Source organism: Tachypleus tridentatus, chromosome 13, assembly GCF_004210375.1.
Source record: "Tachypleus tridentatus isolate NWPU-2018 chromosome 13, ASM421037v1, whole genome shotgun sequence".
NCBI lineage: Eukaryota > Metazoa > Arthropoda > Merostomata > Xiphosura > Limulidae > Tachypleus > Tachypleus tridentatus.
The window spans coordinates 45505247-45520476 of record NC_134837.1 but is presented as its reverse complement, the minus strand read 5'-3'; the positions used below and the strand labels follow the sequence as shown (position 1 = coordinate 45520476).

The 15230-nt window shown below is 30.7% G+C and overlaps 1 protein-coding gene across 2 annotated transcripts in view; it reads left to right on the top strand.

Annotated features, from left to right (window-relative positions):
* LOC143238813 (protein turtle-like) overlaps nt 1-15230 on the top strand; it is a 206355-nt gene extending 191125 nt beyond the window's left edge. For both annotated transcript variants that reach the window (XM_076479363.1, XM_076479362.1), the window contains 3 exons: nt 5780-5907; nt 8387-8599; nt 14077-15230. In XM_076479363.1, coding sequence (XP_076335478.1) covers nt 5780-5907; nt 8387-8599; nt 14077-14127 — 392 coding nt within the window. In that variant the 3' untranslated portion in view covers nt 14128-15230. The remainder of the gene's footprint in view (nt 1-5779; nt 5908-8386; nt 8600-14076) is intronic.

Here is a 15230-nt window from a genome sequence, read left to right as displayed (position 1 = left end):
CAACTTTAAATCAATTCAGTTGCAAAAGATTAATTTGAAAGGTGATAAAATTAGTGTAATGATCTCTGTCTGTGTGTAATCAAAGTGGTTACCTTGACTTTGCATCTGTTCAAGCCACAACTCGTAGAGTAATACGACAGACAAACCATGAAATCCAAGGATCTGTCCAAAGAAGTCAGGGATAAAAATGGTATAGAATTACAGATCAGGAGAAGATTATACCTCAAAATCGCTAATTCTTTTTTAATAGTAGAGTGAAGTCCATCATTAATAAATGGAATGTGCTAAAAACCAACCAGTCACTACCCAGACCTGATCACCCTTCCAAACTAAACAGCCGGGCAAGTATAAAACTGGTTAGAGATTCCTCTATAAAGCCAACAGTGACTATAAAAGATTTGCAACCTTTTAGGTCTGAATTCAAAGTTGGTTTTCATACATCGACAATATCCCAGTTCCTATACAAAACTGTCTTCTATGAGAAAATGACAAGAAAGAAGTCATTACTGAAAAGAAAAATTCGTGTTAAATCTCATATGGAGTTTGCAACAAAGTAAGTAAATATTACTGTTGACATGTGGCAGAGAGTTTTAAGGTCAGAAGAGAAAAACATTTAGCTTTCTGGTCTAAATGCAAAGCGTTATATCTTATGAAAATGTATTAGCCACTCAACACCATCCCAACTGTAAAGCATAGTAGTGGTAACATCATGTTATTGGAATGCTTCTCACCAGCAGAGACTGAGAATTTTCTCAAGACTGAAGGGAAAATAGAAGATGCAAAGTACAGGCGAATCCTAGAGGAAAGCCTGCTTGACTCAGCCATGAACCTAAAACGTAGTCGAAAATTCACTTTTCAGCAGGACAGTGATCGGAAGCCCGAAGCCAAAGTTACACTGGAGTGGTTTTATAAAAAGAGAGTGAATATCCTGGAGTGACCCAGTCAAATTCCTGACTTGAAAAAAAGAAACATTTTGGTGAGACTTCAAGATTGCAGCCCATCAACGATACCCAACAAACTTTTCAGAATTGGTGCAATTTTGGTAGGAAGAATGCGCAAAATTACAATATCCCATTCTGCAAAGCTGGTATAGACCTATCCAGAAATACTTACAACAGTAATTGCTGCTAAAGGTACTTCACTAGGTACTGAATTAGATACCTGAAGTCTTTTCTAATGAACAAATTTCAATTTATAAATTTTCTTTGCAGGTTTTGCTGACAGTCTTCCTTCTTCACACATGGCAATATTAAATTTGATTATTAGAGTTTCGAATAAAAATAAATTCATTAAGAGAATATTTCATCAAAATGGTTGGTTGGTTGGTGTTTTATGGCACAAAGCAGCTAGGCTATTTGCGCCAAACATCCGGTAAAAAGCTAAAATTAAAGTAAATTGAGTAAAATTCATAAAAGAAAATTAAGGTAAAATAAAACAAAGTTGAAAAAACAAAAACAGCAATAATATGATATTATTGATAGGTGAGAATACATTTGCAAAACTGTGTATACTAGTTACAATATACAATTACATTGTTTGTTTTATGAATTTCGCGCAAAGTTACACGAGGGCTATCTGCGCTAGCCGTTCCTAATTTAGAAGTGTAAGACTAGAGGGGAGGCAGCTAGTCATTACTACCCATCGCCAACTCTTGGGCTACTCTTCTACCAACGAATAGTGGGATGGACCGTCACATAAAACGCCCCCCCCCGGCTGAAAGGCCCAGCATGTTTGGTGCGACGGGGACTCGAATCCGCGACACTTGGATTACGAGTCGAACGCCTTAACCCACCTGGCCATGCCAGACCTATAATTACATTAATAATCAGAAATTCCTTTGAAAATCAATGCTGATTTACTATATATACATAAGAGCATAAAATAGATAAATCTAGAAGAAATCCTAAAGTCTATTTTCTTCCAAATTTTAGTTTCATTTGAGATTTTAAATTACTTTGATTTTTTATTTCTCATTTCCTCCCTAAAGATGACATTGGTTAACAGTGTGTTTTTACAAACACGTTTTGCTCCTATTTGTGTTAAAGTTAAGATATTATATCACATTCACAAGTATGTGTTTTCTTATAGCAAAGACACATTGGGCTATCAGCTGTGTCCACCTAGGGGAATCAAATCCCTGATTTTAACGCTGTAACTCCGTAAACTTATCGCTGTTCCAGCGGGTTATCACACTCATAAGGAATGTTGATTAAAATGTTTCCATTCCTGAAGTAATAGTTTTCGAATATAAATTTCAAGATACGGAGAGTAATACTAATGTAAAGACACTTAAAAATTTTGCCTTAATATTCATATTTTAACTTACTAATGCACTGATTATTAAATACAGATAAGTAAAGAGAAAAATTATGAAAATATATTACCAAAACATAAATAGTATTTATTTACTTTGTCAGAACTGATGACATGTACGTAAATATGTTAATTATGTAAATTCATTAATCAACAGTGAATTTTCAAAACCATGCATATTCTCAAAAATTACGAGAATAAAAAATCTCGAATATATTTATTGAAGAAAGAAGTGGAATTTTAACTCTATACAAACAAATTAATTCGTTTACTGAATCCAAAACAATTTCCTAATATACTAATGTTTAAAATATTTTGTAAGTAATTTTGACTATTATGCTTTTAAGTTGTTTCAATCTAAAACAAATAACTTGGGAACAGTAAATGTTTTGTTTGTTTGTTTTTTTGGAATTTCGCACAAAGCTACTCGAGGGCTATCTGTGCTAGCCGTCCCTAATTTAGCAGTGTAAGGCTAGAGGGAAGGCAGCTAGTCATCACCACCCACCGCCAACTCTTGGGCAACTCTTTTACCAACGAATAGTGGGATTGACCGTATCATTATAACGCCTCCACGGCTGGGAGGGCGAGCATGATTGGCTCGACGGGGATGCGAACCCCCACCCTCAGATTACGAGTCGCACGCCTTAACACGCTTGGCCATGCCGAGCCCAGTAAATGTTATACAGAGAAGTTTATTATAGCGGATGTTTATAGTGATCTTTAGAAACCGTAGATAAAATTTTATATCATGTGATTTATTTAAAGGAAGCACAAAATATCTAAAATCAGAGTAGAAGTAGAAACACTTGTCACGTAAGTTCTCTATTGATGTAGCTGTTAAGCGTAAATTATATTTAGAAATATGTATATATTTACATTTAAAGTAATAATAAGTAAAACACCGCAAAGTCGTCAGAGCTTACTGTGTGTTATACTAAAATGAATAGAGTCAAGATTAATTGTGCATTAAATATTATTATGCCCTTGAAAGCTTTCGGATTCATTGAACAATGTCTTAAATGTATCAGGGGAAAACTCAAACAGTGAAATGATTTTACATACAGAAATATAATTTTTGAAAGCATTAGCATTATAATAAGCATTACTAAGGATAAACTATTAATTACATCTTTATATTTAACTCGAATTTATAAAGCTTGTCTTGCTAAGTCAAAAGGAAAATCATCCACATGGAAAAATAACGATGTATGTAATATATATACGTGTACATCATGGTTGTGAAGGATTTATGTGCTGTTACGAAAACAGAGTGATTGCTTTGAAACATTTTAATCATAATGATACGATTAAAGACCCTTTATTGTGTTTCTTTACCTTTTGTATATCCATAATTTGTTATTACAATCCTTAAGAAACAAAGAGATCTGAGGGTGTTGTGGTATTTATTTTCCTAGAGGCAATAATACATGAATACTTTCGTTATGAAACACGTTGAAAAGAGAAGTAACATGTTCTAGTTATGATTTGTCGAAATACTATCACAATATATATTACTATTATTTATTTGAGGTACATATTAACACCGATATTTAACTTCATTGACCACTAACACTTCATACGTTACACTTTTCTTATTTAAATGTTTTTTAAATGTTCATGTGATTGATTGGTAATATTACATTTATCAATTGGAAATTATCTAAACAAAGCTATATAAACAAATAGTAATAAAATTTTAAAAGAGTGCCTCATTTATTATCTAATTAATATTTTATTAAGGTTGTGTACAGTTCAAAGGTGTGATTTGAGGTATCATTACATGTATGATACATGTAATCATATAGTTTATGAAAACATATATCTAAAACACATACACTTGTTTTATCCATAATTTGTGGGTTGTATGGAACCCACTTGCAATTTATTTGTATTGACTACCCGATGAAACATCAGATTGATACAGGAGTGTTAAATGTCTCATAAGACATCTTTTTATATAAGACATACACCTGAGTGCGCTAATTTTCATGGGACATTTGTAAGTCACATGAAGTAGTGTCAACGAGATTATGTGACTGTCAATCATAACTAAAGTCGTAATTCATTAGTTATTATTAACACAAATAATATTGTACAGAGGTTGATTATATTATATTAAAGTGATTTTGGAGCCTCATCACGTAATTACAATCCATGTTGTCACCTCTGGCTTTTCTATATCTGACGACCGTGCGTTTCTACAATAGTTTGCATCTAATTTCCAATTCAAGGATATCTGTGATGTAAGGCTATTATATCCCAAACACACCGCTTCTACTTGAAAAACCCATCAAGTTAACGGAAGAACAGTTTTTCATCGCTCATTTCAACAGACCGATCGCACACAAAATTGCATAAGCGCTGCACCTGGCACCTTATCCAATGTGTCTTCATCTTGAATACATAAATAGCCAATTAATTTTCCATCTGCTCAAAGTATCAGATGATAAAATGAGTATACCGAGAAATCAACTTATGTACATGCGAGTTGATTCATTTTTGAGGATGCAATCATTTTTTATTATATTGCCTACTATTGTTTGACATAGGCGATCTGACTTGACCCCTGTCTTTGTTTTCAATATGTCTCACCTGTTAAAAACACCGTACTTTGATACAACTGAGATACAGTTGTATTTTATTTCCGGATAATTCTTGTCTCCAAGCTCATCCAAAGGAATTGTTTTTGCTGTTGTTGTTGTTATATGGAAGTTCTAAATCCTATGTTCTATATAGCACGTCGTTATGATCTGAGTGTATGAATATTTTAGATCAGAAAGAGCTGTTTACATATCTTTCCCAAAAGCAACAAATTTCGAACACGCCACACTATATAAGTAACGCTAAACAATGTCATAATATAGTTCTGATACAATTCATCCCACCACGATTTTATACAGGGTGTGGCTCTCATGACTTGATGACTTGCATATTCAAAATCGTTTTAACGTTGCATACCTCAGCTCTCGTTGCACATAAATATTTTTTACTGTGCATAATGACTTTGTGTGTAATTATAAGTTCTCTGTGTTTTTGTTTTATAATTACTTGATGCTTGATTTATTTAATATAACATTTATGTGGATGATCACCTTTTTGGAAACATAAGGTTTTTATTACATTAATAACTTGTCACAAAGTGAAACAAGTGTAGACAGTCCTGTAAATCGAGATCTGTTCCTGCTTACTAATATCATAGACATGAATTTTGTGATTTTAAGTTACATACAATAACTTCCTATTAACTTACCAGTTATAGTAAAATAAAAAAAGTTATTTTAGCGTATTTCACTCTTCTTGTCTCTAGTGTTGGATTTTTTTTTCATAATTATAAAATGTCGAAAAATTAATAACCGCTTGTTGTCTCTCATTGTATTGTTTCTATAGGAGAAATTACAAGTTCAGAGAAAGTTATGAAATGGGCAGAATAATAAAATTAGATTACTTACTGCCTTTATTTTTTTAGAAAGGAATGGTGGTATTGGAAGAGTGACTGGAGTCTATCACACTGTACACAATGGAAAAGATCGACCACGAAATCCCTCTGGGCTACAGCCTACTGTCCTTGGAACCTCTTCAGTAGCTGTGCCAACTGTTAAGTTTTGTTTTTATTTTTATCTTTTTTTTTTTATCCATCCAATGTAACATATTAACTTTGTGTGAGGAAAAGGCTCAAAAACTTAGAAAGTAATCGGAGTTGCAGTTTAGAAAATATTGTCGGAATGTTAACCTACTGATGCTTAGTTGTACCATGTCATCATTTCTAGAAGGTGCTTTAACGAACGTAGCTTACAACACTGTTCATGCACACTTATTAAATGTAAAGGTGCGTAGTTTTAGGTAGGTTGCGGTGTAATTATCATTAAGGTTATATTATCTCACATGAACCTATATTTTGTTTTGTTTGTGCTTGCCATGTACCTTATAACCCTTATCTGCTGCCATATATTGACGATATGAATTAAATAGTTATGTATCGCTAAACTGAAACTAATCTAGCTTTTAACCCTACCAACATTTTGAAATTATTTTATTAAACTAGGACATACAAGGATATCACAAAATGTATTTGTATAAGTTAGGTTCAAAAGTAATGTATTTTGTAAAAAATAAATAAGCAAAAAAATTAAAATATGTGAAATTACGCTTTTACAGTTATTCCTGACAAATAAACTTTATGACCAGATGATAATAAATTCTACGACAATTATTATTAAAATTGTGATTATACAAATCCAATTACTGAAATTTAAATTATTCGAATGAATCTATCAACCAATATAAGAATTTAAGATTGGGATTTATATCATTGTTACTTATATATAATTCGCTATTAATTAAATTCTAGAACTTATATTTTTCTTATTGTTAACTTTAATTTTATGACCATTTTTGTTTATTATAGCAACCACAGATATTTATTCATTTTCCTGTAAACTTCATTATTTAACGTATTTATAGAACCTGGCCCGGCATGGCCAAGCGTGTTAAGGCGTGCGACTCGTTTTTCATCTGATGTTATACATCAGATTTAAACAACTAAATACTTGTTTAAAAGCCTTTGTGCTGATGTAAACAAAACATAACAGCCGGGAGATTGGCCGCATATTAATTTGCCTCACAATTCAGAGCTACTTAGAGATTAGTGTTTTGTTAAAATTTATATTTTTTGGTAAGTACTGTACTAGCCCTTAAGGCCTCCAATTTGGCTCAAATCTCTATGGTTGAAAATATAAAACATTTATCTACCTAGCTGTAGTATAAAAGCTTTTTTAACAACATTTTTACATTATTATATGAAGTAGAAACTAAGTAATTGACATCTAGATTTTACGTATATGTCGATCTCCAAATTTATTCAATCAGTGTGAATAGTCCTAATAAAGGTGATATTTAATAGTAGTCAAAATATTTTTGGATTTCTGTGCATTTTCCAATAAAAAAGTTTCATAATCGCATAAGAATAAATATAAATTACTGAAGTACCATATTTTTACTGTTAAAGTCACAATTTATATGAAGCGGTTCATCGTTTATTAATAAAATAAATTAAGCAACATAATTTTATAAAAAAAACAAAAGTATTTAAATATTATAAACCTTAAGGTAACAATCTAAGAGATAAAATTACTCTTTTCTTTAAGTTCAGCAACAATTTGTATTAATATAAATATTGATATTGTAATATATTGTCGTCTTGAAAACGCAAATAGATTGGTACTATTTATATATAAATGAAAAAGACAGAGTAAGAGAAGGTAAACGGCTAAAATATGTTTATATATTTTTTAAATACTAAGGTGTTTATTTAAGGTTTGTTAGTCATTAGATTACGTATTGTAGTTCAATATCACTTGTCAAATCGCTCAGGTATTATGATTACATTATGCCAAGAGTAACAAGGTTTCATGTGTAAAAATGCATACATATTTATGTCTGGTGGAGTAATTTAAAAATTACTTTTGAATTATTTACTTCTTAAATTAAATTTATCTCAAATTTCGAGGATATGATAGTTCTTTGGAAGCATATCTAATAGCATCTAATAAAATGGAGAAACAAAAATAACTTACATAAGTGAAAAATATAATAAATACTTATTAGTTTTTAAAGTCTATTGTTTTATTTATATTTATTCAAGAAATTATGCCTTTCAAATTTACTTTGCCTACTGTTCTTTTTTTTTTTTCGTTTTGTTTGTATTTGTTTTATTTAAAAGTCGTCAGAAGTAGATAATCGAATTAACTGGGATACGATATTTGCTTTAAATTGAATATAACTGTTACGTTTTCTTCATGAATGTATAAATTTATGTATATATTTTTGTACATATACAGATGTATATTAAAATATAGACAATAACATTTTAACTCTATTATCAACTTTAGAAATTTAATAAAATAAAACACTATTATGAGATCAGTGCTTCTTTTAGCGTGACATTTAATCTGTAAATTAATTTTTTCTTGCCTAGAAAATTGTTGTTTGACATATATATATATATATTGTATTTGAAAGTTATAGTTACACTACGAAAGACGATGAATAAATTATGTACGTTATAAATATTCAGGACAAACAAGAAGTAACTTACGCGGAACTTTCAATGCCTACTTCACATGCTTCAACTGCAGTTAGACGTACAAACCCGCCGACAGAATACGCTCAGATCGACTTCTTCAGACACGCAAAGCAATTGGTACTCCAGCCGGATCATGAAGAAGATGACAGTCACATAACAGCGGAAACCCCATTAATGGAAGCGTTGTCAAGCATAGCCGGAAGGGTAGATATATTTTCAATCATACAGTTCACTGATGCTCATTTTGTTTCCTATCTACTACTCAAATTTTTGTGATCGTGTACATCAAGTGGCAGCAGACCCTTGTCACGATATCTGTAAACTTCAAGTTTTTAATTAATACTGATTAAAATAGATGTAATTTTCTGGTTTAATCTCGCACAGTAATGTTTACGATGTAATGAAGTGTTTCACTTACGTATATATACGTTTTTTATTGTTTATTCAAACGTTTCATTTTGAAATGAATTGAAGAATTACATAAACAGATTTAAAGAAAATTCTTGGTAATATTTTAAGTCACTTTCTAACTATATAACTCGTATAGTTAAAAGAAAAGGAAATTGCAGAGAAAACTTGAAAATACCCAAAAAATAAGGTTCAAAAAGTCTCATTCTTCATATAAAATATGACTGTCGACATCCATACATGTAGAACCGAGAGTGCATTTTACACAGCATTCAAGTATTATGCCATTATCTTCTTTAAAACTGTCGTCTATACAAAATATGCAATTGAAATAATAACAATTTATCTGATGTTTTTTTTTAGGAACATGTTATTATGAATAACGGAATTGACGAAAGATTAAATACTTTCTCAAGATTAGTGATTGGTTGCCTTGGTGTCATCTGAACTAATATTTATTTTATATTTTAATTAGTAACTTCCGAAAAACAAAATTTTATCAACACAAATTAAACGCAGAAACATCTTTCAGATGTCAAACACTCGTGCATGATCATACTGTGTTTCGCTGATGTAAACTATTTGATTCAGATCAATAGTCAATCACATATCTGGCCTTGTTATAAACATTGTTTGCAAAAGAAAGCTTTAATCAAAGTAAGCTGCAATATGTATTCGCATTCTAATATATCATCAATTACGGTTCTACTTTTCGTTTAAATTTAAATGTAATTGACTTTATGCTTTAATACAAAATCCTATAAACAACGAAAAAATTCAAAACTACTTAGAGATTAGTGTTTTGTTAAAGTTTATATTTTTTGGTAAGTATTTAAGTACAAGTCATTAGGATATTACACTATAAGTTAATGTTCTTAGTGCACATGTATGAAATATATAAACAAAACAAGCATAGATATCAGACTAAAATTTGAGTAGAAAAGTTAGGTGAATAAAATAAATGGTAAAAAAATTAAAATTACTTATGTGTTACTAAATATTAAATATATTACAGATGAAAATGCCAACTCTTGTAAACGCAAGTAACATTCGATAAAATAAATTATTACTTGATGTTTTATATCCTTGAATTGATATCTTTACGTTTGGTTTGAATTTCGCACAAAGCTACTCGAGGGCTATCTGCACTATCCGTCTCTAATTTAACAGTGTGAGACTGAAGGGAAGGCGACTAGTCATTATTACCCACCGCTAACTCGTGGGCTACTCCTTTACCAGCGAATAGTTGGATTGGCCGCATATTATAAAGCCCCCAGAACTGCAAGGGCGAGTATGTTTGGTTTGACGGGAATTGGAATCCACGACCCTCGGATTACTACCTGATCAACTACTCTTCGTAATATTTCTATCTTCAGACTAAGATAATTTGAAATAATTTATTTTGATGGACCCAGATATTGACTGAAACATTACATTATTTTACACAAGATCCGTAAATATATTTATGAAAACAACTGTAGCCTTTCTAATAAAATTAAAAATATAAGAACACGATTTTGTATTTGATGTTTCCACAAGTTATTAATCTCGTCAAGAAACTGACTTTAGAGCTGAAAAATTCAAGTTATTTAAGATTATAATGCATTTCAAACATATTGATTCGTCGATAAAAGTACATCTACAGATTTTGCTTTAAACATTGAATAGCATAAGTTTGTATAATAATTATTTGTTTGCATAAGTGAATGAAAATATTTAGACCGTCACTAGTTTATTGTTTTATGAGATTATTTTATAACATTGTGTCGTATATTAGGGTATGCCCCCCCAGTTGCTCACCGGTATGTCTGTGGACTTACAACGCTAAAAACCGGGTTTCGATACTCGTGGTGGGCAGAGCACAGATAGCCCATTGTGTAGCTTTGTGCTTAATCAAAACAACAATAACATATATTAAGGTATATAAATAGTTGGAGCAATATTTGACATGAATTCTACGCTTTAAGATGTCATATGTGACTCAAGTGATTTGTTTTTTTCTGAAGACTTAAAGGGTCAAGTGCTTTAGATTTTATAAATGGACTAACTCTCATAAGAAAGTACAGAAGTCTTGACAAATATGATAGTTTATGTTTTGACAACTCCAAAATGTGTGACTTAAATTATTATTCTTTTAGATTTATATATATGTCATTTGCCAATTCCATACAAAGCGTATATTTGTGTGATAGATCACTGACATATGTACCGAACACATTAAAGTGAGTATATACGTGATAAAGTGTAAACTTCAAGTAAAAAATTGTCAAAAGTAATATTTAAATGTTTGCACACCCTAATCAACTATATAATGATGAATGTTTCGAAATACATTATTTTGATAAGGCAACAGATTATTTTGTTACTCAGCGTCATTCAGAAAATCAAGTTAAGTAAATGAACAATGTCATAGTATATGCGTACAACTAACGCTGAATCAAATTTTCCTGAAGCCAAAATTTAAACCACACATTTCAGATTTTTAAAGCGACGGTAAAACAAATTAAATTATTTATCTTCATTAATTAAAAACACTAACAATATTTATTAATCGAAAGTCACTATTTACGAACCTCATAAATATATTACGCGTTGTTACCGAAAGTAGGCCTTCGCATCAACGATGGGTTGAAAGTTAATTTATTTTGTTATAGCACGAAATATTCCTTGCAAATTAATCTGCTTGCGCGTTATAAGACTAACGTTCATTCTCTTAGCGTGGATGCTGAATGGTAGGGTGCAACTGACTGGCTGCTTTCTCTCTTGTCAATAGTTCAGATAGCTTTGATAACGTTTCCATAAATACAAAGTTCAATGTTTCTAACAAAGATATGTTAACAGCTGTCAACGTGCAACAACCAAGCAAAACATATTTTGTGCTAAAAAACACTGTATTAACGAACTCAGTTGGCTGACGTGCCCTATTAAACACTAACCTGGGTAGTTTGGTGCATGCTGCTGTGATCAATGTTGGAGCCCAGTGCCGTAAAAGTTGCTTTTAGAGAAATTCGTTTGTCCACGATGAGTATTATTTACTTGTACAGTTGTCATATGAGTGATGTGGTTAATCTTATGGACAACACAAGTGCAGCAGTAAAAAAGAATAGGATCTAAAAAATACTAATAACAATTATTCTCTATCTGGACTGATCAAGTGTCAGTTTAAAGTTCAGACTTCCACGAATGGACATTTCAAGAATATCCATGTAAGACCTGTGCGATCATTCAGGATTATACTTTTAAAACTTTGGCTTATGATATCTGATTATACTTTTCACTACACAAAAGATAGATCTGAAATGCTATGTTATTTGTACGCATTTCTATTTAGAAATATATAAAAAATATCAACAGAAATATAAGAACAATCGCCGTCTGTCAAGATTTATTTTCAAACATAATTCCTTTTGGCCTCGTTTTTTTTTTACAAATTCCGAATATTTAACGTCTTTAAAATTCAAACGTGTTTTGTTTTTATTCGTTCTACAGCCCTCACACACACATGTACATCACAGTATGTTTCCAATACCTTTTTAAAATAAACTCATACATGCTAAAAAAAAACAAGTTTCTAACTAAATAAATAACAGTTTATTCTTCCCACATGACGGAAAATAGTTCGTACAACTTCAGAGTTTATTAGTCAATGCACAATAACATTTCTGATAGAGTAATATGTTAATATGAACTAAAAGATATATTCAATTTGTCATACAAAGTTGCCTCTGAAATAAAAAATAAAATAAGAAGTTCATCTGCAAAAAAGCAATAACGGCAGTTTCTGATTTGTTTACAAAAATACTACACTTTTTTAAATTAAACGTGCAATTTATTGAAAGCTTAAAGTACAGAAAAATCTAGTTATTTTGCTAAGGAATAATATGCTTCACAAGTTTCGAAAAAAATCTGATGCACAGGTTGCAACAATTATTAGAATACAATTTTTTTTCTGTTCCTTTAGTTTTCAATCTTTTTAAACAGTACACGGTTATCTAACCTGTTTTATTTTAGCATTCGTGACATGCTTTAATGACTTTATTACCTAACCAGTACTGATGAACCACCACATTATATTTCAAAGCAAACAAAAGCAAACTCAGTTGAAAATAAATATAAACTATGCAACCGTGTATGGATCCTAAACATAGAATTTTTAATGTTTTGTCTACAAAAGATAAGTTAAATAATGATAAGATTTGTTTGTTTTGTGTAAAACCACTGGAAAGATACCTACATAAGTCGTATTGATTTGAATGACGAACAGCTACGAATGTGAAGTAGGTATCAGTCATATAACGATGAATAAATAACTTAAATATCATTAAAATTATGTTAACAACTAAAGTGTAATTATACATACAACCATTGTTTTAATAAATAAGATCTAGAAATAAAATAACACCCGCGTTAACTCTTAAAATAATGCATAAAAGCATCACCAGCTCCTATATCATTGAACATTTTACTGATATAAGTTTATGAGTTATGTACTTGAATTACATATCATTAAACAGCTTATGATGTAAGTTTTGGAGTTGTGTATTTACGTTATATTGAACATTTTAATGATGTGAGTTTTCGAGTAATTTATTTAAGTGTATACTTATTTTATGCTAACTGTTTAATAATTATCTTTGTAAGTAAGATTAGACAAGGTGTTAAATATTATTATCACACCACATAAAGCTAAAATAATTAATTTTAAACGAAATAATTTTAAATATCTGAAATTAAAAGAAAAAAGTTTAAATTATGCGAAAACCTTAAAGAAGATCTAGCTTTTTTTTAACATTATCATGATGGTAAACAAATTTGTCTGGAATGTTTTTTAACCTATGAAATGTTGAAAGTAAATTTAAATGACAAAATATTTTATTTTAACCTTAACATCAATGTCTACAGGAAATTGAAAATTTATACCCCTGAAGGTGTAAATAAACAAGACACATTCAACAAACCCAAGACGCTAGAATACTCCTTATCACAAGTTTCTTCTTTATAATGATGTATATTCATATCCACTCTTCGTAGAATTAGCAAAGAGTTTGTAAGTTTAGTTAAGTACTTTCTTTGAGATAAATATTATTATTCATTAAAAATTCTCTCATTAATATAAAAATAACACACGCATTATCATTTTGTGTTTGTATTCAAAAATACCTGATCTGTGAATAACACTGAGTGGTGTAAAACTGGATTTTTATTTGATTTCAGTACAGCTGAAGCTCATTGTACACTTCCAACTGATATATTTTTGTTGTTGTTTTTTTCAGCATCGAATTACGTCTGTGAGTGATCGAAGTAAGATTTCAACTACGGTGTGAAACTTTCCAGGATATGTATACATGGCACCTACCTAGTGTCAGCTCTTGATAACCAAAAACGTCGAAGATTTCGATATTGTGAGATGTTAAGCGCCAAAAGACAAAAAAAATTAAAGGTTCGAGTCTAAGAGTCGAATAACCACTTTGGGCACACAGAACTGACCATTTTTAACGGGAACCTGAGTGAGTTGTCTTCAAAGTATTTCGATTATATGAAAATTGATGGTTTTGATTCACCCGTTAGGCTCGAATTCTACAAAAAAACACATTATAACCTTGTGTTGAAAGTCTGTATTTAAAATGTATCGTCTAATTTGTTCACATCCCCATGGCTTCATTTTGAGTAAATCACATTTTCTCGACCTTACTAAGTGTACATAACAGCATATTATTATACAAAATCAAAACGTTAAATGTTGTAAGTTATTGTGCTTGAGCAAAGTGGACATCAAGTAAATCTTACAGCCAACAGCATTCCTCATTTCACTGTTCTAAACGAAGAATATTTGTATCTCTGTAACTCTTTCGATATCCTGTGGTAACCTTCTACTAAAAACAAGCAGTGTTTCTCCAACGTATTCTTGTCGTGCAGGTTCAATTTATCTAAATATCGTAAAGGAGTACAATGTTACAAGATAACCTGTTGTTAATTATTACTGCTAATCCCATTTCAGATTTTAATTTTTGGAAAAACGACATTAAGTATTTATTGAAAAACATCTTCGTTATAATAATAAATCATGTGTTTGCAAATATATCTGTTATATATCAGCTCCTAGATTAATTTTGTTATTGAATCATAACTTACCATGCCACAGAGATCTGTTTTTTTTCTAATGGAAATGCTGATAAGTAACTAAATTTAACTATATATCTTGTTGTTTCTTACAGATAACATTTAAAACAAATGAGTCTTAAAACTTGATAACAGTAAATGTGTTTTCCGAAAACTGGCGTGATTTTTCAGACACATTTGTTAAGAAAAAAAAAAGAGAACTGGTAGAAGACCTCGATTTTTTGAGTTGTTTCGTCATATATAGTTTTATTTGTGAAATTTGTGTATGAAAAAAAGTAAAACCTATTTAAGATAAGAAGCTTCGCAC